This window comes from Dicentrarchus labrax, unplaced genomic scaffold, assembly GCF_905237075.1.
Source record: "Dicentrarchus labrax unplaced genomic scaffold, dlabrax2021, whole genome shotgun sequence".
In the NCBI taxonomy this organism is placed as follows: Eukaryota; Metazoa; Chordata; class Actinopteri; family Moronidae; genus Dicentrarchus; species Dicentrarchus labrax.
In genome coordinates, this window is record NW_026136702.1 from 5372166 (window position 1) to 5397086 (window position 24921).

Consider the following 24921-nt stretch of genomic DNA (forward strand, 5'->3'; position numbering starts at 1 on the left):
AAATAATATCAAGGGGAAAATGCAAAGTAGTGGGTGGTATTAAAAGGAAATACCCTGAAATCCGGAGCTACCCAACGAGCTCAGCCTGTGACAACTCTGCTGGAAACGACAGCTGAAAGGTTAAATGATTTGCATAAACGGCGTTCATAGAGATATTTTTCATCCTCTTATATGTTACTGAAAGACTCGTGGTCCAACACTTTATGCAAATGTCTATCAAACAGTCTGGTATTAACTGAGTGATTAAGACGTAAAATGATCACATCATTTCCACAGAAAAGCTTGTCTTTATTGAAAATGGTTGTCAGACATCATAACTGAAATGAAAACTGACACAATTACACATCTAAAAATGTACACAACATCTGATTTATGTAACCATAATGTGGAACTGTATATTGTTTCTTTACATAGTGTAACCAGGGAGTTTGTTGGCCACTAGATTAGAGATATGCTGATACTCCTTTCTGAAATCCAGAGACCCAAGCTCATCCTCCAGCTCCTCTGCCTCCTGCGGTTCAATGGAAGATATCGATTCTGCAGAAAACCCTCGAACCGGGCCGCTGTTCTTGCTCGTCTCGCTCCTTTGACCTCTCGATGATATTAAACTGTCAGCGCCAGAGCTCCTCTCTACTCTCCCGCTCCCCGTAATCTGTTTCCTGGAGCATACGGTTTGTAAGGAAGCAGACCAGTCTCTGTCACCATCCTCGGAGGAAAAGCTGAGGGCCGAGGCGTGGGTTCGAGGCCGGACGATGTGTGTGCCCCTCAGGGCTCGCTGTGGAGAGCTGGGGGCTTTGACAGGTACAGGGAGGACCGCTCTCCTCCGGAACCCTTCAGAGCCAGAGTCCGAGTTGCAGAAGTCGGGGCGGACGGGAGACCTGGGAGTCTTGGCCCTGCAGGGCTCGGGGCTACTCGCGGGGTCAGGGGAGTAGGCATCACTGGGCTCGAGGCTGTTAAAGTCATCAGCGTAGTCTGCCTCCTCGTTTCCTCCCCCGCTGGAGTCTGAAAATGAAGATTTTGGGCTGCTGCGTCTGCTGCTTCCTGAAGATTCAATTTTCTCTCCGTGCCTGTCAGACTCAGACTGTGATTGATTTGATTCACTGCGACGCTCGCTCTTGTCTTTGTTTTGGGCTACATCCACACTGGGGATGTGAATACATTTCAGGCCTCTTTCAGAAAGGGAAGGCTTCTCCGAGTGTCTGTTGTTGCCTTGTTCACCATGAACTTCCCCGTGCAGGGTTTTCTGCTTTACTGTGATTGTTTCATGTAGTGCAGAGTCCACTGTGATGCTTTGTATCACTGTCTCAATGTTTTCATTCAGGCTGGAGCTCTTGTTTAATGCTGATTTTCTTTTACTGGACTTCTTATTACCTGACTGTGTCTTTCCTTTGGCCGCAGTTTGATTCTGTATTAATTCCACACATTCACGGTGTTTTACTTTAAGAGGAGATATTTGCTTCAGCCTTAGATTAAAAGTTTTAGTTGACCCGAATACGAGCTTCTTCCTTTGAGAAGCAGCGGAGCGTTCGCTCTCAATCAAACCCTCTTCTTGTTTGTCTTTCACTTTTACAGATGCTGGCCTGACCACTGGTGTAGAGCAGTATCTGGGGGAATGTAAATGCTTTGAATGGGGACTCGTCCCCAGTCTGCTTTTCTGTGATGATCTGGTTTGCGTGTTTCGTGTTGTGTTTCCACGCCCGTCTGAAGGCTCTGTGGAAGCAGGCCTGTAAATCCAAGCTAGATTGGGATGAATAGACAAGGGCTGGTGTGGGTTGTGGTTATGTAACTGTGACAGCTCAACAAGAAGAGCATTCAGTAGAGGCAACTGTTGCAAAGCTTCCCCGAGGACACTCGGAGTCGCCCCACTTGTTTCCTGGTTTCCTGACGTTTTTACACCCTGTCTCACTCTCTGGTCCATCATTAGGGAACTTTCCATTTTATTTTCAGCTGTCTCGTCCTCTGAGAATGTGTCTTCAAATGTAAAAGCCTCGGAGTCTAGATTCAGGAATTTGCAATTATCTCTTTCATTCTTGCTTTTTTCCTCCGCAGAATTACTGTAGAAGAGATGTGGCGGGCAATATATGGTTAAATCTTCTTCAAAACTGTTTTCTTTCAGTGCCTGAGGCATTGGACTTCTTCCTTTGTGTTCAGTCTGCATGGCAACACAAACACCACTGTCTTGTTTATCCTCGTTTATTAAAGTAACATCATTTGATGGCTCTTTGTTTTGGATGTTCTGGCTCACATCAGACTGGTCCGGTGTGGGTGAACACACATTCCCACAGTCAGGAGGCAATAATTCTGCAGACACGTTTTTCTCTGTGATGCTTTCGTGTACACTGATGCTTTCAAGACCCTTCCTGTGTGAAACGTGTGGCAGCAGACTAACTCCCAGACTTAACAGTTTATAACTCAAGGAGATAGATCCAACTTTCTCCCCCGTGAGGTTGCATATAGCTACAAGCCCCCTTTCACCATGAGAGGATGGAGCAGAAGCGCCGCGTTCAGTCACATCCTGCCTGATCCTGGCCATCACTTTAGCCAGTGAGATGAGTGAGGTCCCGACTAATCTGGGGATCTCCTCTCTCACATCCAGCACCAGAGCATAGAGAGGGGTGTGAGATAGCTGGGTGTGCAGCGAGTGCAGGTTCATTTTGAAGAAACAAGACTTGCCCCTGTTGAAGGCGCACTCTCCCTGCTCATCCTTTCCATGATGTTCTCGCTGGTTGCCGCCACCTCCGCCCGGCTGAGGCTGATAAATGAGCAGCGTTGGAAAATCCAGCAGCCGTAGCCCGAGAGCCAGCTCGGGGTCGGAGACTTTACTTTCTACCTCGATTCGGATATTCTCCACAAAAAGCTCAAATGAAAACAGAGTCTCGGTTTGTCCGCTGTCCTGTCGTCCTGACATCCTGAGAGCCGTGTGACCATTAAAACAACAACAACAACAACAACAACAACAACAACAACAGCAACAACGAGCTAACTAATTTAGCTGTTTGCTAATCCACAAACTCGAGCTTTCAGCTTCTGTCGGCTCCATGGAAACAAGCAGCTGTCGCGAGAATTTTGCGTCACAGAACGCCACGGGATACCTGGGAAATGTAGTTTCAGGTGGGGGAGCCTTTACGAATAACGCTGCTCTAAAACGGAATTAAATATCAATTATATTGCTTATTTTTCTGTTTTATTAAAATAAAAAAGAAGGTATTGTTCGTGTTTTGTAAATGCAGGTAATTGTGGACGCCTGTTTCCAAATTAAAACGAAGGAAGATTAAATTAAATATAAGTGCAAAATAACTTATTAACAAGAAAGCACGACACATTAGCCTACAAGCACGGGTCAAATGGATATGAAGATGATAATTTATTAAGGAACAGTTTGAGGGGAGCAACTTTTCTACAGTTCACCAGATGGTGCCACTGTAGGGCTTATTGGGCTTATAGACTAAACTAGTATTGTAGTGAATGGCAACAAGGCCACCGGACTATAGTTCACATAGCAGGCTCATTGTTCACATTTAGCCTGTAGTTTGACATGAGTCCGTTATAATGTCCTTTCAATATCCACCCCACAAAGCTATGATAGTAGTGATTAGTCAGAGTGGACGGGAGTGAGGTTGAGAGAGTTTCTACCAGCGTCGGGTGGGCGGAGTCTTCCCCCCTCTCCCTGCGTGTTGTCATCACGGAGATAGGTGCTGGATGGATATCGCTATGGTCTGTGCCACTTCAGTCTGGAGGCTGAGACTGACAGAGAGAGAGAGAGAGATGTGAGACCGACCACGGCAGCTTCAACTGGTTCTTTTTTTACCCTTTAAGGATAACCGACAGCGTTAACAACCCCGCAGCCTTGGACAGGGTCGACGCACACATTTAAAGGTAAGACCCAAACGTCCCCTTTTCTCTCTCTCCTCTCTCCCTCCGAGCCGACTAACAAAGTAAGAAAAAGTAGGGCTGTAGCTGAAAGTAAAGCCGCGTTGCACGCAGCGAGAGTGGCGGAAGGCGTAGAAACTCACTGGCATATCGATGGTGATAGTGAACACAAAGGATAAAGTTACTCTCAGGCTCCGGAGCGGATGGAATCTGAGAGGCAAACATAAAAGAACCGGGGAGGGGGGGGGGGTATGATGTTTCAGCAGTCGCCTATCTATAGCCCATATTTGTGCCTATTCATGAAGTGTAGCTATGGTGCGAGATATGGTGCGGTTGACTTGTTTTTGTTTGTTTATTTACTCAGGAGCGTGTTAGTCTCACATAAAGACCTAATTCAAAATACATTTTACATTCTCGTAGTTAGAATTTATTCTATCACTCTGATTTGTAAATAATAATAAAAAAAAAAATGTATTGTTAATGATATTAACACGTTGACGTCATAATTTTTGGTGGTTAATGGTGTGTGTGTGTGTGTGTGTGTGTGTGTGTGTGTGTGTGTGTGTGTGTGTTTTGGGAGGGGGGGTTAATTCGTACCGAAATATTTTTGAATGAATTTTGTTCAGTGGAGTGCTTCTATGAAAACGGTGGGGGGCGATAAAGGAAGCTGATTATGGGTAATAAAGCCTCCCCATGCCCACTGTAGGTGAAGAAGCCCACAGCTGTGTAGTCTTACAGGCCATGTTTAATTGTTCTGGGAAGCCCAGCGCGCAGTGTTTTGTATTTATGTAAGTAATGGGTCGAAGAATACTGTGTTTGCTGTTGTATTGTGTGCTTATCTTTACTTTTCACAGCAGTGGGAGCTTGTCAGTATGTCCAGACAAAGAACAATTTCCCCTAACATCAGAGTTGTTTGGACTCTCCATAAATAAAATCTGGCAGTCTGCTTGTACAAAGCTTGTACAGTCTTGCTTTATTGCCGGCTGATCCTGAGGCCTATTCAACATACAGTGTACCACTAGGAGAGTAAACAAGTGAAATGTTGTTTGTCGTCCGAGCACCATATCCTTTGCTGTCTTCCTGCAGGAAGTTTAGCCTCCACAATAACTTAACTTCCCAATAAAGGGAAACAAATAGGCCCGTTGTTCTGCTGGTGTCTAACTGCAGACACAACAACTAGGTGCTCACGAGTGTAAATGTAACTTTCCATTGTTTCATTTTCAGTGCTCTGGATTTTTATGTCCTCCTGGCTTCACAGCTCCCATCCGAACAGATCAAGTATAAAGACTTCTCTGCTCCTGGAGCGTTAAAATCAATAAGACGCCATTATTTTTCACAGGGTTTTTATGTCTGGGAAAGATTAGTTTTCCGTGGGGCTGTGCTGAACTAAGTAGGCACAGGAGTGTTTTAAGATGGCTCCAGTATGTTGATGGCCTGGTATAACATTTAACATATTTTCCTTTAATGCCAAAAATGTTTGGCTTAACTCCAGCTGTCATAGCTCTGCACATCAGGAAGGCAATTTCCCCACTGACCACTCTCCTGAACAGGCATAAAGACATCTGTAGTGATGTGTGGATAATTTGCCATTATTGTGCACAAAGGCAAAAAAACAACCCCATTAATCTGCTCATTCCCTCTGTCATCATGCAAATATTTCTATTAGTGAACCTGTTTTCCTGCCGAGTTTTGGATTCACGCTTCCCCTCATTAGGTAGTCGCACTCAGATCTTTAATTTAGTGTTTCATCTGATTCTTGACTTTCTGTTGGAAATTCAATGTTTGCGTTACATTACAGGAGAGTTGGCGGGCTTATTTTCCAGATAGATGAAAGATAGATTAAAAACGATCTTCCCTAATGAAAATGAAAATGAAAATGAGGCTGCCAAGGTACCCCATCTCACCCACTGCCAGCAGCGCACTCCTGGAAGCAGACCTACTCAGCAGCCATGATAATGACAGCACCAGACAATGTCTTTCAATCTTAGTTTGAATAGAGATCTGTTGCTTTCTGCCATCAATAGGGCACGGAAAGGACCCTGAAGAAGAAATATGTTCTCATCTATTTCTAACAGCGTCTTCTGCATGGCTAACCAGACAATGGGTAATTGAGCCGGATAGATATGTCTTTCAAAATAAAGTTATGTGAACAATGTGAACAATAAGGCACCTGTCAGAATTGGCAGGCTTCCTGTCACATGCCCACAGGCCATATCCAGTTGTTATCATTGCAGAGCTGGTTAGGATGTCTTGTGGCCTAGTGGGCTTGGAGACGCCCCACTCGAGTTACAGCCATTGAGTTTGTGTTTGTGAAACAGAAATTGCCTGTAAAGATATTACCATAACACATAACAGTTTGAGGGCTTTCTTTAGGTTTGGGAAATTACTTAACAGCAGTGGCTTCTTTCAGTCTTCTTGTTACACCACTCCCCCAGTGCTCCCGACAGCCATCTCCTGCTCTTTCCCCATGTTTGTCTCTGTTCCCACGGTGCTTTGCTACCGGTGTGCTGACTAGTCATGATTTGGAGAACAGTAGAAAGGAAAAAACTCCTAAAGGACTTCGGTTCAGACCACATTTGTTAGGGGTGATGCATTTCTCCTTATTGTACCACAGAAGCATGCCAAACCATGTGGCCCCCCCCAACAGATCCCACACCCCATGCATGTGACGAGGATCAGGGAACCTGGTCTGGTCTGCGCTGGCTGACCGGCTGGCTGGCCGGCCAGGAGTCACAATAGGCCTCCCAACCAAATCCTGTTGCTTCAAAACCAACCAACCAGCAGACAGGGGATCACATGCTGCCTGCTCCTGTTGTGAGAGCCAGACTTTCTCTCTGTCTTTTTGTCCGCCTTTGTTTTGATAGCAGTCTGGATTTATGGAAGGATTTAAGCCCACTCATCACTGTCAGGGAAAGCACAGATGCCGTCATTAGGTTGATGTTTTTTATGAATTGATCCCCTGTTCCACTAGGGCTCTGTTTGTGATGGATCCAGGTGGTTTACTGAGCAATGTTCATAATGTGTGTACAATACTGACAAAGGCTGGAAATAAGTTCCTCTTCCGATTAGAGATATCAGTTACATTTGTAATATTGATTATCACTGAAGAGCTCATCAGCGCGAGTAATACTTCCCCTTCGTTCGAAGAAAAAAAAAAGTAGCTTCCGTATGAATCTCTGAGGAAGGTTGAAACATGGCTTTGACAGCTCCAAGGTCAGAGTGTTGGGTTCTGTTAGGGTCATTCATCCTTTTCATCTGTACTGCGCATTGTACGACTTCTCTTGTGTAATCAGCGTAATAGCATTAAGACGGCATGTTTAACAGCTTGCTCAGGCGCTGGCATATGTCAGCATCCATTCCAGGGAAACATAGGAAGACGCCAGCAGCCCCTTTACAGCACAATATTTCCAGTCTGTATGTGATACACACAAATAAGATGTTATGGCCTGTGGCGTGTGTCTTGGGGACATATGTGGATTGGTGTCCTCATGTGCCACTTTGCTTGTTTATTTATTTGTGTGTAGTAGATGTATGTTAATCTGACAGTACTGATGTGGTTAAGCCTTATAGTAGATATAGTAAATTAGAAGCAGATGGGTGCTCTGTTTGGTCGGATGTAATGCTTGCCATTTAAAAGCATTTTACGAAGGGATTTCTGCATTATACCTAATGTGGTTTTAAAGGACACCCAGTGAATGTTTTCAAATGCTTTTATCTCAGTAAAACTGGCTAAAATAGCTGCTACACCAGCCCATCCCTTGTGTCTTGTACCCGCTCTGCTCTTTAATTTCCCACCCTCTTGCCACTCATCTAGTGGCTTGCTGTCGTGCCAGGCACTTTTGAGTGAAAAAGCAGTGTCATGGCTGGAGGGGAAGCTGCTGGATGGAGCAGATGGTATAGTGACAGAAGTCAAAAGCTGATAGCAGCATTGCTTGTGAGGACCCTGTCAACCTCTGGTGACACACAGTCGAGCTGCTGAAGGACTGAGGAGGAGGTGGGATGTGGGGGCAGACGGGAGTAAAGGTTTTGAGCCCTCTGGTGACCGACTCTGCCATCACTGCTGGCTCATGCATAGCTAGACCAATTATGGAAAAGATCAGGCATCTGATAACTTAAGCTGGAGCCATGGTATACATATGATATACAGTATCCTTCCCTTTATCCTATATCCTTTGTTGTAGTGCAGACTGTGAATGTGCATTGATATATTACATTATATGATCCATGCATTAGATATTACTACTGTGTCACTGGTCATGGAAACAAACCCATATGAAACAGCTTAGACCAGCCTGGACCTTTTAAACAATGACCTTTTGAAACCCCACCGTTTTTCTGGACTAAGCTCCATCCTACACACACGACAGACAGACAGAGCTACTGTACATACGATCTTAACTGAATGCCGATGGCTTACAGATGTAGCCCTCACTGTCAATACAGATATAACAGTAAGATTTTCCATCTGAAAGAAACTCATTAATCCTCCAGATAATCTTGTTGATGTTAAGATACAATGGTTACATGTGGGTCATCTCAGTTTATAATGGGTTGTCCTTACATTATGTGGCTTAGGCGCAGCGCCTAAGAGTTTTTGCGTCGTGCCTAAGCCGTATGAATGAAAAAACTATATGGAGAGCATCTGGATGAGCATCCAGTGGGATGGGACTGTTTGGTTCGTGGCTGAGAATAAGCATGCTTTATCCATTGGGTCCACGGACACTCTTTTACCACAACCTTCTCATACCTCTGTCAGTGGGTTCGACCAAGATTTTGGAAATTCGTACTGTATCGTTTTCTCCCAGCCAACGGCATCTAAAAAAAAAAAAGGTTATATGTATCTGTCATTTCAAAGACTGACGGTTACTTTTGTCAACTCGCCAGGCAAAATTTGGCTTAAAACAATAACCGTGCACTTGTAAAATGGTGTAAATCTCAGCGAATTGGAAAGAAATTAGTTGACTTGTTGACCGTGCCCTAACCCAAAGGGCTGCACAGTACTTCTAAAAACCTGGGGAAAACCCTGATTGTCATAATTACCAAAGATTTTATAAATGAAGATCTTTTGCCATTTACTCACCTCACCCTGCTGGTTATCCATACTGAGTTAAAATAATGGGGCATTTATACCTGCAGCTTAATCATTAAGTTAAATAGCTAAATGGAGGCAAGCTACAAGCAACCCTTGCTCTAAATCCATTAGTCTTTTTTCCTGGTGTGAAAGCACAATAGTTTTATTTAGCCATTTCTTATCCTTCCATGACAAAGCTTTCCCATTGGACGGCAGTGCAAATACCACTTGTCAGAGCTCTGAGCAGGGGAGGATCACTCTTTGTTTCACCAAGCCAATCATTTAACAGTGTCACTCCACAAAAAACATCATGTTCATGCATTATGGATTTGCAATAGTGCAACAAAAAGGAAAATGTGTCTTGCCAAGATGAATTATGTCTGCACCTCGTGTTTCCTTAGGGACTCATTAGTGTCCATATCAGGAATGTTGGGGAAAAGGCCACCGAAAGTTGCTGACCCTCCTTACATGTTTTGTCTATGTGTCTGTCACCGGGCCACAATGGAGGGAATGAGTGCTGGCCAGTCATTAACCCGATTGCGACTGAGTCCAAGGACCAGTCGTGACCCATGGGGTTAACTCAGTCTGTGTTCCCTTCAGCAGGCCCAGACAATCGGACAGCTGACCTCTGTGGTCCAAGCCAGCCTCCAATGGGAGATAAGAAGGGATTTGGTTTAGTGCCGGTGTGCATACCTCTTCCCTACTGTAGCGAAAAAGAAAAGGCCTGTCTGAGTAGGCAGACAGGACTGGGTGTGGGTGATCCAGCCAGTCCAGACTGCATGCCATTACAGCCTCTGTGGATTTCTATTCATTCATTGAATACCACCTTGGTATGTTGTCTGGTTTGGAACTTCAAAATGGCCAATAGTAGATACAAAAACAGGTGTAAAATTAATAAAGATATATATAAATACTTAAATATGTAGATTAACCAATAATATCCCAATAAGTTCCCACCTTGCCCCCTCAATCAATTACCTGCCAGAATGATAAAATAAAAATGAGTTGAGTTTGGTGGTTGGACAAAATGGATTTATGTCTTTATTGGTTTATTTATGTATTTCCCTGAATTATTCATAGGATTGTTTATTCCAGCAGTTAATTTTTGTAATATTAGCAATGCTGGAGTCTTCAAAGGTACAAGAAAATAGACCTGTAGTCATAAAATGTAGACCAATACTGCACGAAGGCCCCCGTACAAACATCTGCGCCCTTGACTGTCAAATTGACCCTGGGTAAGCCAAGTAGCAAATAGCCATCGGATGAGTTGTTTTGAAGCGTAAAAGTACGCTGACTTGTTTCTGATAGAGGTTGATTGTAATTAACAAGTGAAATGGAGCAGAGCCGTGACAGATGTGCCATAAAGTGCTCAGCTTTAGTGTGTTTGCATGCGTTTATGTGTGTGAGCCATTGAGGCACTGCTGCTGAAGCTGGTATCCTTCACTTAACCTCACCAGTGCACTGCAGTGCTTCTACACTGTTGTTGAGCATGAGGTTATGTCAAAATTAAATTTAACCTAAATGACCAGCAGGATTACTTCAATAGATATTACACTGCACACTGTTTGGCAGTTTCCTGAATCACTATTTACCTAAGATATAAAGAAAATAAGGATCTACGGATACAATAATTAAATTATAGCACTTTATGGTGTTTGACAGAGGCTGCTTTGTGTTGTTGTGAGATTGCGTATTCTGCTTTGTGTACAGTACTGACAGGAATGTAAAAGTCTTCTGGGTATCAGCCTTGTACAGGAAGGAACTTTCTCCTAAACAGCCCTTTATCAATTGTCTGTTTTTTGTTGGTTCCTTTCATGTTGCCAGCCCACTGACATGAGACAAATGAGAAAGTCTAGTCACGGTGTGTAGTCTGTCATTGTGTTTTTAAAAGCGCTGACGAAACATGTTGGGATGTTATTCTTGTTTGTGTTTCCACTGATCCATTAATCAGATGATAATGAGTTTAGTGTACTGAATATGTGGTTTATACTGGGAACCCCAGAACTATAACAAAACTTTGGCCTTTTGCAGCTTTATTTTCTGTGTGTATTTCAAAGTGGTGTGTTTCAATGTATTATTCTGGTTGTGTTATTCTTTCATTTGACAGCTGCAGCAAGCTGTCAAAATCTTTGAACTGTTAGAAATCAGAGGCATTATGGCGTTCTTCCAAAAACCTTTTTTCATTTGGTTAGAATAAACATTATACTTCTTTTCAATATCCTTAAAATATAAATATTTTGTCTCTTGTTGTTCAGTTCAGATTGTACTTTTGAATTATTCACACCATTAAACCAGGACATTACGATGGAGCCTTTGTATCTACTAACTGAAGCACAAAAATGCCTGTACATGATGTTGCCTTTGGCCTATTCTTGTTAGCGAAGACATAGCTTAGTCTTTGACTATTTTAGACAAGCCTGAGATACTGGGGTTACTGGTGTGTATGGGAAACCCTTTTACACAAAGTGGAAGGGAAAGCTAAAGCTGAGAGGAGCTGAACTGTGCAGGGCTGGCAGTCGGCCTGGCCTTTCCTTGTACTTGGGGCTGCTGCAGCAGCGGTATGATGTGTTTAAGGAGCACCGACCCAGCCAAGCAGAGCTAATTCGAAGCTAGAGTAGTATATTCCATCTCGCTTGTTTTTTTCCCCCCTCTTTCTTTACGACATCATTTTGACTAGCCTTCCTTTTATGCGATTTGTAAAGGCTGTTGACGGAAGATAATGATCTGGAGTGACAGTGGCCTGATTTTTTTTTTTTCTCTCTTGCTTCTGTAATCGCACTCTGTCAATGTGGAGGAGATCAACTGCTCCCCTCCTCCCCTCCACTGAAGTGTATTGAAAGCTTCTGTGAACGTTTGGAGGTTAGCCACAGGGGGTGGGATCCAGAGCTAGAGGGGGCAGCACATTTGACACTGAATGCTAGCCTTTATATGGGTTTACTGCCTTAAAAGAAGAAGGACCTAAGGAAAAGGAGATTGCATAACACAGTCATGCAAACAGTGTCCCAGACGCACTGTAGCACACTAACATAATGTCCCAGACACTATGTTAGTAAAGTATACTAACATAATGTCCCAGACACTATGTTAGGATCCCAGCAAGGGGTCTCTGTACAAGTAATTCTAACAATGCCTAGCAGCTACAGTGTGTGTTCATTCAGTGCTTACCTTCCCAAGGCTATGTTTACTGGAAGCTCTCGGAACCTCTCTGAAATGTAAACAGGACTGCAGGGCCACATACAGTTCAGCACGGAGCTGTGTGGGCCTCAGCCAAAACACAATGAACACACAACTGCTGGATACACAGCCAGGTGCTGTATATCTAACCACAGGAGCAGCTGTATAATTACACTGTTCTCATCTGTCTCAAGATAATCTGTGTTTAGGTGGAGCACACAAACACCAAAGGTCAGAGGTCAAAGTAAGCTTTAAAGTTTCTTGTTGATTGATTTACTTTCGGATATATTTACTTTAATGTACTTCCTGAAAGTTGGAAGCTTTCTTCTTTCCTCCACAGTGCAGTACATATAATATACTCAATATATGCCAAGAATACAAATTCTTGCTGAGTTAACCAGATTTCTCCCTATCCCTACCCCGGTTAAGGAAGCTGTTTTTTATTTACACGACTATAAATAAATCAGGTTAAAGTAGAAAGCCAACAATAATCAGGTTAGTTAAGTGTATGTAAACACACAGATTCTCATCAGGTCACACACGAAGATCCTTTCTCTCAGGCGGTGACATTTGACATTTTCTGGGGGGGGATGTAAAGAGAGAAATGAGTGGTAGGTTAATTGTTTCCTGTCATTTTGTTTAATTTTCACTGAAAGGCAGTCTGAGTCTGTGGTCCCTGAGGAGACCTCTTGCATTTCCCCAGACTCGTCTCCAGACAGAGCCAATTCCCTGTTAGTCCCAGCTGCTCTGTTTGTTGACTTCGGGAATTTCTGCTGCACCGTTGCTTTGTCACCTCTATGTTTTCGTTTTTGCGCTGCAGAATCAACAACATGCCCATGGCTAGGTTTACAATGGGGAGGATGATGGGTTTGCAAACATTTTCTCCACACAGATGCTGAAAAAAAGACACACACTGAGCCACAAGATAGCCTGCTTGATAGGATTTTGCTCCGGGGAGTCCCATACAGGAAGACTGTGGTTGTTATTGATTTAGTATTGAATAGCATTGTCGTCTGTGCTGTCTCAAGAACGATAGTCATGGTGATAATTCAAATATTTCATATGCCTGAGGTGGTATTTCAAGGTCAGATGCACGCACTACCCAACAGACTCCAACATAGTGCTAAAGGACTCTTTGTCCTTCTCATTAACCACGCTAGGTTGACTAAGATCTTCTAGTGACTGTGGGAGCCGTGTGCCATACAAACTCTGTTTCTGTCAAGCAAGACTTTACTTTTGATTCTGCAGGGTTGGTGACCCTGAGTGCATGTTGTACAGCTGCCAGTGCCTGGTGCTTTCTCTAAATGCTGCCATCTTGGTGACATTCTTCAGAACCAGCTGCATTTTAGAGATAAGGAAGTGAGGAATAAGGAAATCTGTGCTTATTTGGTATTCTGTTGTACAGTCTGGCCAGCTCTGTGATTAAGGAAAGACACCTTCCTGCACACATTTTTCATCTTGTGCCTGATCTCTGCTTGAGTGAGGTGGAAGTACATTTAAAGATCTTGTTCGGGCTCTTTTTACGTCATTCTGAATTGCATAAATATTAATGCCAATGGACTTCCATGTGCATTCAGTGAGGTCTCTGAGGAAATGCTGCAGCATGCAATATATCCATACTCCTTCTGACTGTTGGGATGTTTTGCCTCCATCCCCCATTCTTTGTACACTCCCTTCCCCCCCCCCATTTATATGAGCACCTCATCAGATCGTTGGCCTCGATCAGTTCTAAAGGTCAAAGGTGACTCAATCACCGGGGGCCCTCATGCCAGGTCGGATCAGTGCACTTGGCTCCTGGTGGAAGGAATGAATTCATCTTCTTTCATCTCCCTGGACATTTTCCCCATTTAGCATTCAGGAAGGAGGATGGTAAGATAAAGGCGTAAAGAGGTGGGAACAAGACTAGAGGGAAGATGTGGAGGCAAAAAAAAAAGACCATTTGTGTCCCTTCCTCCTCTCAACACACTTTTTAATGGTTCATTTTTAATGGTTCATGTGTGCGTGCGTACACAGATATTTAGCAGGAGATGATGGCCAGCTGACTGGAGGAATGGGATGCGTGCATGTACTGTATGTGTTATGTGTTTTTTTTCCCTTCTTTATGGCAGCTGACTCCTCTCTAAATCAGTGAGATCAAGGATGTGCTGATGAGTGGCAGTGGAGAGGGAAGCAAATTTTAGAGTGCAGTATTTCCCCTGATGCTTTGGTATGTCATTACTGTTATTAATCTGTACACGGAGACAAAAGCATACCGTGTGCTTGTGAACATGTGGGTGTCTGTGCATGTAACCGTGCGTGCGTTTATGTGTGTTTAATGCGTAGGTGCGTGCGTGTGTGGGTGGCTCTCAGTGGGAGGTTAGTCTTTGACACCATTTTAGCCACCACACCTCCCTTAAACACGCCCACCACATGCCATGCCAGCTGCAGCTGTTGTGCCTCAATGCTAGAGATGTAGAAAATTCCTCTCACTCTGCAATTAGAGCTGCAGATTGCTGAATAGCGCACATTGCGATGTCCTAAAATTGCACTTGGTCCCCTTTCTACTCCAAAGAACACTGAGTAAATAGAAACTGATGAGGGCGAATCATGAATAAACTGGCCCCCGTCTGCCTCCAACTTGACAGATTGTGTTTTGCGCAAGCTGCTCCTTGTGATGTGCTGTTACCCCGGTTAAAGAAACCAAAGGGTGGAAAAAGGCCTCATTGATGGGGTGGGTTTCTCACGCCTGACTGAGAATGTTCGCTTTCCATCGAGTCAAGTGGTGCATTGTGATTCAACCAAAGAAATGCAAATATATAGAACAGATGTACTATTTCTTTTTTTCACTGTTTGTCGGCAGGAGTAATCCCTCACTTCGGTGGAGATTGTGCTGGGTGCACTCTGGGTGCAAGACTAAAGTGTTAACAAGGGAAAAGCCATGTCACCCTGGCACATGTGATGGCTGCCTGCCTTTCAGGGCCTTTTCTCAATAAGGCTAGATGCTCAGGATAGATAAATGGAGGCTTTTGTGGCCTTTGCCAGAGGGAGAAGCACACAATGAAGGACACACACAGAGCAAGGTCTTTTCCAGAGAAAACAGCTAAAAGCAGCATTTCTACAGTTCCTCCTCCTCTTTCTCTTTCACTCCCTCCTTCACTTTCTCCTGTCTCTCACTCTTACTTCCCGAACATTTTCCTCCTCCGTGAGAACTGAACCTTGCTCCCATAATGTTTCCATAAACGGGCTGAGGGAATGGAAATAACTCGGACCATTTCCCATTGCCTCCCTCTATCCACTCTCCCCCCACTAGCAGTCTCTTTACAGGGCCGTGGACAGTACTTAAGCACAATTCCCTTTAATGATGCACTGTGTTTTACACTGCTCTGAGCACTAGCAGAGTGCACATTTAAGGCATCTCATACACCCTGGACACGGCAGCCTTAATATAGCTGTGCTACTGCTACTTCGTCAGGCATTACCAGGCCCCATCCACTAGCAGGACTGCTTTGAACAGGATGAAGGTCAAATTGGTCTTCTGCCTGGGATTTGAAGTACCACTACACGTCCTTCAGTATGGCCATGGGACACTGGCTCAGGATTATTACTTATTGTACTCCTCTTCCACCACTACAACCTATCATCTCTTGTTATTCAGGCTTCCTCCTTCCTTTCATTCTTCTGAGTTCTGTTTACTTTTCAGTATAGACGTCATTTCTCAGTCCCTATCTTTCCACTCTGTTTTCTTTTTCCCTCTCCTTTCCCCTTTGTGACTTACATTGTTGTCTTAACTGTCACAGTGTGGCTGTCTGGGGTTTTACATGTACATTTGCATGTCGGTTGTTGCCTACATCTGCAGGCCATCCTGCCAGGACTGGGCAATCTCTCATGTGGGTGGCTGGCCCCGGGAACAGATGTTTTTGATGCCACTTGTAGGGGGAGAAGCTTTGAAAGTGACTCCATAAAAGAGATGCCTGCTGCATGACAAACCAGGGCCGCCTAGTTCTCAGGAATTCTGTCGCAGCCATTTCTCTCTGAAAACATGGCCTGTGGAGAATAAGAAGAGTTTTCACTTAATCAGACTGTTCCCTTTGGAGAACTTCATTAATTACAGGAGGAAGTAGCTGCACTGGAACATGTGCTCCAGATGGCCGCAGACTTCACTTCTTGTTGTTATTTTTATTTTGGTATCTATATCCTGTGCGGTGTTCTGAATACAGTCTTTCTTATCTTCTTTTCTTTGCTGTGTAACAGACTCTCAATAGCCTACCTACAGTATGTCAACAGGTTGATACATTTATGAACGAACCGTTTAGTTGGACTGCTTGTTTGTTTGTGGCGTTTCCACTTCTCTATCCAGCCGTGGTGCAGGCATCTGGCATCCTACATGCTCATCTAAAAGCACTGGCAACTTTGCCCATACTGCTGTTAACAATATGGTTTCCAGTGTCAACTTTCCTTTGCTTCCTGACTGCCTGCTCCCTCTGCACACATCCGTAGAGCAGCACCCCTGATCTGGCATCCAGTGCACTCTCCCCTGCCAAACTTCCAATGAAAAGCAGCTCTCTGGCCAGTGATTATTATTCACGTGCTAATTTTAGCCCCTGCAATCGTCAAAAACCCTTATTATGTGCCCTATGGATGAAGCACGTCATCTGTGCTGCACACAAAATGTGCTGAGCCGGATCTATTGGTGTCTGCCAACTTTTGCCAAAGTATAGTTTGTAGGTTGTGGTGGTAATGCTGGTACTCTGCCCCGGGAGTTTCTTGCAGATTCTAATCATATGTTCATAGGTAATGAAAGAGCATGTGCAAAAGGGGCAAAATATAAACAAGACTTGGATAAGCACTTAATTACTGAAGACATGTGCCACAGTGCCAGTGGCGATGTTGGAGTGTTCAAAAATTAATCCACTGGTTTGCTCTGCAGTGAGATTACAGCAACAGAAATTAAGTTCACTTTATCTGGTGTGAACAGAGATAAAGTTGTTTGCACCCCTGACAGAACGTTTTCAAAAGCACTGTGTTTTGAAACTCTGGTAGGCTTGTGCTCCCTTGATACGATGCAATTTCCACAGTCACCAGTTGCCCAAATAAGTGAAATTATCCAGTAATTTAAAAGAAAACAGCAAAATCAGGTTGCTTGTTCTGTTAATTATGTCGTGACCTCTCAGATTTGCTTGAACCTCTGCAACAATGTCTCTGTATTCACCAGATCACCGCTCGTCTCTGTGCTGCTCTCTGCTCCTCTCCTTTCCCTCCCTCTTTGTTCTGAAGGGAGGTCTACTGTCACTCAAGGCTGTCATACGCCGAAAAAAGTTGCCTAGCAACAACATAGAGGGATGCGAAGCCACTGTTTACTCTCCACCCCCTCACCTCATGTGCCCACTACCCCGTTCTCTTTCACTCTCTTCCTCTGTCGTAGAGATGGAGTGGCATGGCAGGATAGTGGAGGAAGCTCAGCCTCCTGCCCTCAGATGAATTCAGACAACAGATACGGAACAAACTGAGAGGAGGAGAGAATGTGGACAGGGAGAGAAAGAGAAAAGGAGGGGGGCGGATAGGGGAGAAGTGACATTCGGAGAAGCTGTGTCTGCCTGTTGCCTGCCAGCTGCTATTCCTCCTTTCCTCTCTGCAGGAGGAACGGGCCATTTCCCTAAACTGCTTCTGTCCCGCTCTGCATAACTAAGGAGAAACTTGTCTTACCACAGCATGCCGTTATCAGCAGGACTAAAAATACTGGACGGCAAATGTGTCACATGCATGGCTATCGTCACAGCCTCATGAAAGAGAGCTCAATCTAAGCGGATACAGGTGCCTTTCGTTCTTGGTGGATTATTAAATGTCCCCTGGTGGAAGCAATCAGGCAAAAGCTATTGTTCCTTACCACATAATGCTGCTTCTACTTGTTTAGAGCTCTAATTATGAAGCAAGCCTTAATGGCTACCACACTGCCATGCTGAGTTCGGTCGTCTTTTCAGGTTGACCGTTAAATAACAAAATTCAACTCAAGGTTGTTTTTCAGAAAGAATGAAGAGCTAATACAAAGTGTGTGATTTAACAGCATCCTATCTCCTGGGCAATGTTGATTGTACATATATTGTGATCAGACTTTGCACAAGTAAAAGAGTACTTTGAGATTTTTGACAGTGTTTCCTATGTCACGTTACCCTATACGATGAAAAAATGCCACCAAAGTCATTTCTCAAGCATCTCCAGTAAAGAAGAAAAAAGAATTTGAGAAATACACCTTTTTGTTTTCTTGCAGGAAGTTGGAGGAAAATATTTAGATTTCTGTTTTATCTGCACAATAAATATAAGATAAGATATGCCTTTTATTAATCCCCCGTAGGAGAAATTGACGTGTCTAGTGGCGGCGGCTGAGGTTAAAGGCTAGAGAGGCGGGGCTAATCCGTTTTCGTGGTCCAGACGGCTCCGGGCAATCCGGCGTTTTCGGATTTTCCCACTCTGGGACCCGTTCCCAAAAAATACCGTTTTCACACCGAAAACGCCGTATCCGTCTGGACGCGAGGCCGATACGATAAAGTATTTATCCGGATTCGAGAAAAACGTATTTGTGAGGACAGGCCCTTAGTCTAGCATACAAACAGCTAGCAGGTTATATCTCTTGTTTTTGTTACAGGGGGTTATGTGCTGCTCTATTTTTTGAGCTAGGGCTGCAGTCATGTCTTAGATTCAGTCCAGCCAAGAAATACTCTCTATCTTCTCATCTGACTCTCAGCAACAAAGAAAATAAGTGTAGTTTCCAAAGTGTCAAACTTTTCCTTTTAAGCATTCAGTATGTCAGTTACACTGCTAACTTGCACTGTCCAGCTCAAGTATAAAGCAAAAGCTTTCTCTAACCAGTGTTTTTCAAAAATCCTGAAAGAAGTTTGTACACTTTGTAAACTTTGTGCCTGACTAAATATTCCCATTTTTTATGTATGGGTTAGTGGTCACATGTCACAAGAAAAACAATCTCCTGCCACTAACAATCTTCGTTTTGTTATGTTTATGTGATTGTTTTATCATATTGAGTCAGACAGAAGTCAATAAGTTTCTTTAAATGAGTCAAAGCTCCCCACAGCATTTGAAAGATGAGCTGTGAAAGATGTTGTTTTAGTGTTTGTGCATGTAGGTCATTCTGCATGTGTATCCGTTTGTGTAATGACTACCCTTGGTATGTAAATTACCCATCAGACCCGGCCGTCTATGTGCAAACGAGCAGTGTTTGTGGGTTTGTGTGTTTCTCCACGGGCCCTGCTGCACATGTGTGTAGGCTGATGAATAGTTTGTCTGTTTTCTGGGATGCAGTGACAAGAACTCCTAAGTGTTACCTCCTGGGGCTTCCCACTCTTCAAATAAAACTCTTTGCCTTCCCCTCAACTCAAATCAAAGCTGAGAACCTGCCTGCAGAGGCTAGATCAAAGCCGATTGTGGCACAAAGACCTGTACTTGCTGCCATTCATTCAGCTTGATTAAAGTCTGTCATTTCCTGCTATTAACATGTTCCTACCTCCAACCAGAAACAGACAGAGCAAAGCAGTCATCAGGAAGTGGTTAGAATGACACTGTTTAGTGTTTTTCCAATTAAGCTCCCCGAAATTCAATTATGTTGCTTTATACAAGAGGAGAGATATATCATCAAAACTCAATTACCTCACAGAGTTGTTCTTTTTTTAGCCTTTATGTGTCCGAGGAAGGTTGACTACCTCAGAAATAACTGGCTTCACATGAACTTACTCGCACTGTTCGAGTAGCTCATCTGCAGTAAAAGTGCCTTGCTTACCGGTGCCTCGGTTTATTGGTCTCCACACCCGCATTTAACCTGCTGGTTCACAGACTGTGACCATAAACCCTTACGGCCCAAATGCACTAAAAGCCTCTGACACACGCATTTTGAAGTAGCCTATTGTTTCAAATGTCCCAACATGCACCAGACGCGCCACACCTCTAACACTTTTGCTGCGTGTTGGGACATTTAAAACAATAGGCATACTTCAAAACAAACGTGTCAGATGGTTTCAGTGTGTTCGGGCCTTTACAATCGCAAGCCTGCTTCACTAACTCCCATCAAGTAGACCTCAAACAGCTAGCATTAACAAACAGCAACTGATCAAACATTAATGAAAGCTGACATTGGGGCGGAGACGGTATGGATTTACTTTTTGACTGCGGTAAATAAAGCAACTTATCCCCACAGTTTGGCAGTTTAACACCACAAATACAACAGCTTATGGCCAGCTAATCTGCATTTGCATCAGAGGAAATTACTACTCAGAGGTCTGTATATATAATCCATCAAAAGTATACAATGCTAGTCTAACTAAATGTTTGAAAAGTGAATTGAGAATATGTCTGCTAAAAGCTAAAACCACTCAATGCCTGGCAGCGGCTGCTCAGCCTAGTTGTTGTTTTCGCCAGTTTCGTATGGGTTCTCCTGTTTTGTTTTGTTTTATTTGCTTTTGCCACTTCTTCTCTTCCACAAGCAAAAGGCCAGGCACAATGCCAGCGCAAAGCAAACCTTCACAGTGCCAGTTGTAACTTTTTATATAGACCACTTGCTTGATTTTTCCTGCCATGCAGGCGCAGAATGTACATGAATGTTAGTGGTCAGCTTGCTGTCAGCTGTAGCCTTTGATGCATTGCCTCACATCTTCTGATAAAAGCTGCACTCAAACACACTGCAGTCAGTCTTTGTTGGTGCTAGCGCGTTGGCTCGGTGTGTGTAGGCCCTTAAACCCACAGCTGTTTGCAGTGAAGCACCGGAGAGTAGCGCCCTGCAGAGATGTCCTTTTTTCATGCATTTTTATTCCTTGCTCTTAGGACCATCACAGCCTCTCACCTCCCTAACCTCCCTCCTGTCTGCCGCCCTGGCCTCTGCTGGAGTTAAAAATATGCAGGCTCAGCATACGGCATGTGGCTAGAGGGATTATCAGTTTTGAAAGAAGGGCACTTCCCCTCTCTGGTCGTGTCTTTCTCCCCTTATCTCAGTGTGTTTAAGGTGGTCATGGTTGCTGGCTCTGTTTGTAAGACAGACCTTTGCACCAGGCTGTAGTTCATAGGGCAGGGAACGGATAAGTCTCCCGCCGCTCCAAATGTCAGCCATTGCAAGGAACTTGCAAGGTCACTGGTTTGACCTGGGCATCTTTTCCCAGGAACAATAGCTTTTCCCCCTCTTTTTCCTTATCCTTCCTGTCAGCTAGAGAAGTTCTGAATGTCACGGTCCACCCCCTCCCCCCAACCACCAACACCCAGCAGTCTTTCTCCCCCCACCAACAGCCACCTACTTTCCCTTACATATGCTAATGTTGCAGTCTCATTCATTCTGTTGGTGGCTTTGTCACAGGGGGAGGGAGAGGGCTGCGTGCATTAAGGGGCAGCTGTATGCATTTCACTAAACTGACTCACCGATGGCTGCCAGACTTACTCCCTCCTTCTTCTTTTTCTTGTATCTTTCTCCATTTTCTCCCCAAATTCTAGTTATTGGATAAAGGAGCACAGGGAAGAGGAGTTGTTTTTTATTTTAGAGACTTTCTGCTGTGAAGTGTGGCGGCTTTCCCTCAACAAGTGGCTGATGGATTTAATGCACTTGGATAGCATTTCCACAGTAAGCTCATTACCACTGTGGCTCACGGGGCTTTGTGTCCTGTGCTCTTAGGATTTATGGCTGTGATGAAAAAGGACTCTTTTAATCAGGTAAGCATGGCAACTGTTGATCTCCAATGTTGCTTGTCATGTAATGACCTTATAGGAAAAAATGTAAAGGCTAAATAATGCATATCGACTTTAGTTTTATTTGCAATTGTGTGCAGAATAAGCATTCTATAAAGTGAGGAATGTCTTATCTTTTAGACAATGGTATGTTTCAGTGGTCTAGCCTGTGGTGTGTATCAGAGGAGGAATTTGTGAGTGTGTGTCTCTGGCAGACACTGCACAGAAAGTTATTAGGTGAGTAAACAAGTGATTCATCTGTATCTGTGCCTACTCCTATGCTCCCTTCAGTTATGTTACCCTTGCATCCTCCGGTTGACTAAACTTTATTCTGTGTCAGCTTTAGAGCTTCCAGCTGCTGCCCAGAAGTCCAAATTGTCTCTCTTACACCAGATTTCTGTCAGCGACACTAGGCCAAGTGTGAAAAACAAATGTTGAAAAGAAAGTTAGTGCTGCTGAAGCGAGTAATGCTGCTTTCCATTTGTCTCGTGAACTCGGAACCCGAGTTGGAAAGTGTAAATCTCGCAGCTATCTCGCGAGATTTCACAGAGACACACCCCCTTTTCGTCGTCCAGCTCGGGGTTCCTCAGGGTACCCCGAGCTAAACGGGGGGGCACGTACGACCCGCAAAACAAAGATGGCAGCGCCCATATTAAGATGTATTTTCTTTGTATTTGTACTGTGTTGGTCGTTTTAATGTCAATTTTAAATGCTCCTACACACTTGTTTACATTGCTGCTTTAGTCCGGTCACCAATTTATGCATTGCACGGTGTTGCTGTGCGTGCAATACAATGTAAAGTTTTGTTTTCAAGCTAGTTTGCTAAATAGGCTAATGTAGCTAACAATAACACTAGCCTGCTATTGCCCCCAGTGGCTGGAGACAAACGCCACAGCACTTGTTGAAATTGAAATAGGCGAAAATGGCAAAATATTATTGAAATGTAAGACTTGCAATAACGGAATTACTTTTACTGTTAGTGTTTCTGTAGAAAAACGTATTATTATTATTTCACATTGAGCTTATTTAGATGAGCCACAAGCAATAACATGACAGCTGCTGCACTTCTTTCCGACTCGTAATGCCCAAAGACAAACTGGAACGCTATAAGTGGTACAAGCCAGGCAATGACGTCACGTTCTCGCGGCAGAACAACTCGGGTTCCGAGTTCACGAGACAAATGGAAAGCAGCATAAGAGGAGGGACAGATGCTCTGAGGTTGCTTTGCCGGTCAGCATGCATAAATGCTACTCCCAAAATGGTGTGTGTGTGTGTGTGCGTTAGTGTGCACGGTCTCAGTCTTAACAGTGTCACACAGCTTACGTACCTCCCTCCTCTGCTGCACTGTTCCTCAGTGATAATGTGACAATGTGGACTCCGACTGACCTCAGCAGTGGAGCCGAAGCACGGGTGTTCTCAAAGCTTTCGATCCAAACTCCTCACAACTCTTTTAACAGCTTTCCCTTTGCGCGACGAGCTCGCTCTTCTCACCATTTCTCTCCCTCCTCTTTTCTTTCTCTCCTTTCCCTGAGAGAGTGCACTCTGCTGACAGGCTGTCATTGGTATGGAGGTAGAAGGGTAAGCAGAAGGCTGCTGGGAAGCGGCAGAGGGGAGATGTGTGCTGATGGAAATAGGTGGTGGTTTATTCTGGAGGCCTGCTGAGCCACATCAACCCTGCACGTCCCTTTCTGTCTCACCATAGCAGCGAAGGCCGGTGTGGCAAGGCCAAGTTCGGGGGACAGATGGTCCCTTTTGGAGAAGGGCCACAGCACAGTGCTCTGTGTTCGTGGGGCTCCACTGGAGCAGCCAAGAACAAACACGGTCTCCTTCTGTTGGGAACATACAGGAGCTTCAGTCTGTGAGACCTCGATAGGCTCTGAGAGTGACATCTAGAACTATGCGTGTATCTTGGGTGTGATACTAATGCTGCTTGTTACTTAATGTTAACTGACATACAACTAAGTGGTTCGTGAAAGCACTGCTAGTCACATTTTAATAACACAGTATTCCACTAGTGATATTTGTCAGTATTCATTAATTTTGTATCAGAATAGGGACTTATCCGCAGCCAGGTTGAAAATATCGCTTGAATCTTTTAGCTTAGTGCGTCTCTGTTTACCACAGTGGTTGTTCTTTCTTCTCATGTGTATAAACAGGGAAAATCTGTTGTCCTGTGTATTTTAATTCTCAGATCACCCTGAAACAACTAAAGGACAATGGCAGTGTGCTGCCTGGCAGGCGCTGGGCAGATAGCCAGCTGGCAGGGCAACAGGGTAGGAGACTCCCATTTTCAGTGGAGCCAGGAGGAGGCCTGCCTCTCTCCCGCACTACCTAAAGCCAGCACTACCACTATTGTGCAGATTTTATATCAGGCTCGGTCCAACTCAAGAACAGGGGCTCTTTTCTTTTTATAACTTTGCTGCATAGCTCAGCTCTACACCTTGTCAATGTGGTTATTTGAAGCGACTATCAGTGCTGTGACAGTGGTAAAGTTCCCACTTGATGGATTGCTGTTTGTAATTATGTTAATCTTGGCACATAAAGGTTGTCATTCCAGAGCTACAGTGGTAATTTTATTTTATAAATGGCTGTCATCGTAATGCATTATCTGCCAGTGGAATTTAGAAACAGTAGATGTGAAGCACAAGGTGTATTTTATGTGTGCTGCAGAAGTACTGGTACAAATGACTTGATGAATGAGCTCAGTTGCAACCAAGTGACAAGAGTCTGCAGCTCTCTTGAAGCACTTTAAGAACATCTGTTGTGGATATTTACTGAGCATATAGCATGTCAAAACACTACTTGGTGAAGAAGCAGAAATGCTTCATACCCCTTCTACATGCATAGCTTCAAAACATGCTGTGGTGCTTCACAATGCAATCAATTACTTTAAAAGACTCAATTGATGTTTCCAGAGAAACAGATGAAAGATATGTACACATACACATAATAAGATTTACTTTGACTCTCCCTTCTTCTACTACTTCCCTGGCTTCTATACACAATCATGGTGTTTCAAACCACCCTCTTCTGGCAGACCCATTTTCTTTGTCTGTAATACAGCATATGGTAGATATTATGAGATTTGAATGTGTGCAGGAAATGAAAAGAATTTA

General features: G+C 44.1%; 2 protein-coding genes across 8 annotated transcripts in view; one reads left to right on the forward strand and one right to left on the reverse strand.

Annotated features, from left to right (window-relative positions):
* Nucleotides 1–267: 267 nt before the first annotated feature.
* Nucleotides 268–3422, reverse strand: map10 (microtubule associated protein 10). Its single transcript, XM_051415661.1, has one exon. It carries the CDS (start codon nt 2906–2908, stop codon nt 407–409), a length of 2502 nt encoding a protein of 833 aa, XP_051271621.1. The 5' UTR covers nt 2909–3422; the 3' UTR covers nt 268–406.
* Nucleotides 3423–3578: 156 nt separating this feature from the next.
* The window catches only part of LOC127372152 (signal-induced proliferation-associated 1-like protein 2), an 83758-nt gene continuing 62415 nt past the window's right edge, over nt 3579–24921 (forward strand). For 6 of the 7 annotated variants that reach the window (XM_051415598.1, XM_051415614.1, XM_051415632.1 and 3 more), the window contains exon 1: nt 3579–3876. The gene's annotated coding sequence lies outside the window, so the exon portion shown is untranslated. Of the gene's footprint in view, nt 3877–21551; nt 21791–24921 lie in introns of those variants that run through there. The other variant, XM_051415606.1, reaches the window with a different exon arrangement.

What these genes read in the sequence shown, in the direction of transcription:
- map10 (XM_051415661.1), bottom strand. Translation starts at nt 2,908, where the DNA reads ATGTCAGGACGACAGGACAGCGGACAAACCGAGACTCTGTTTTCATTT.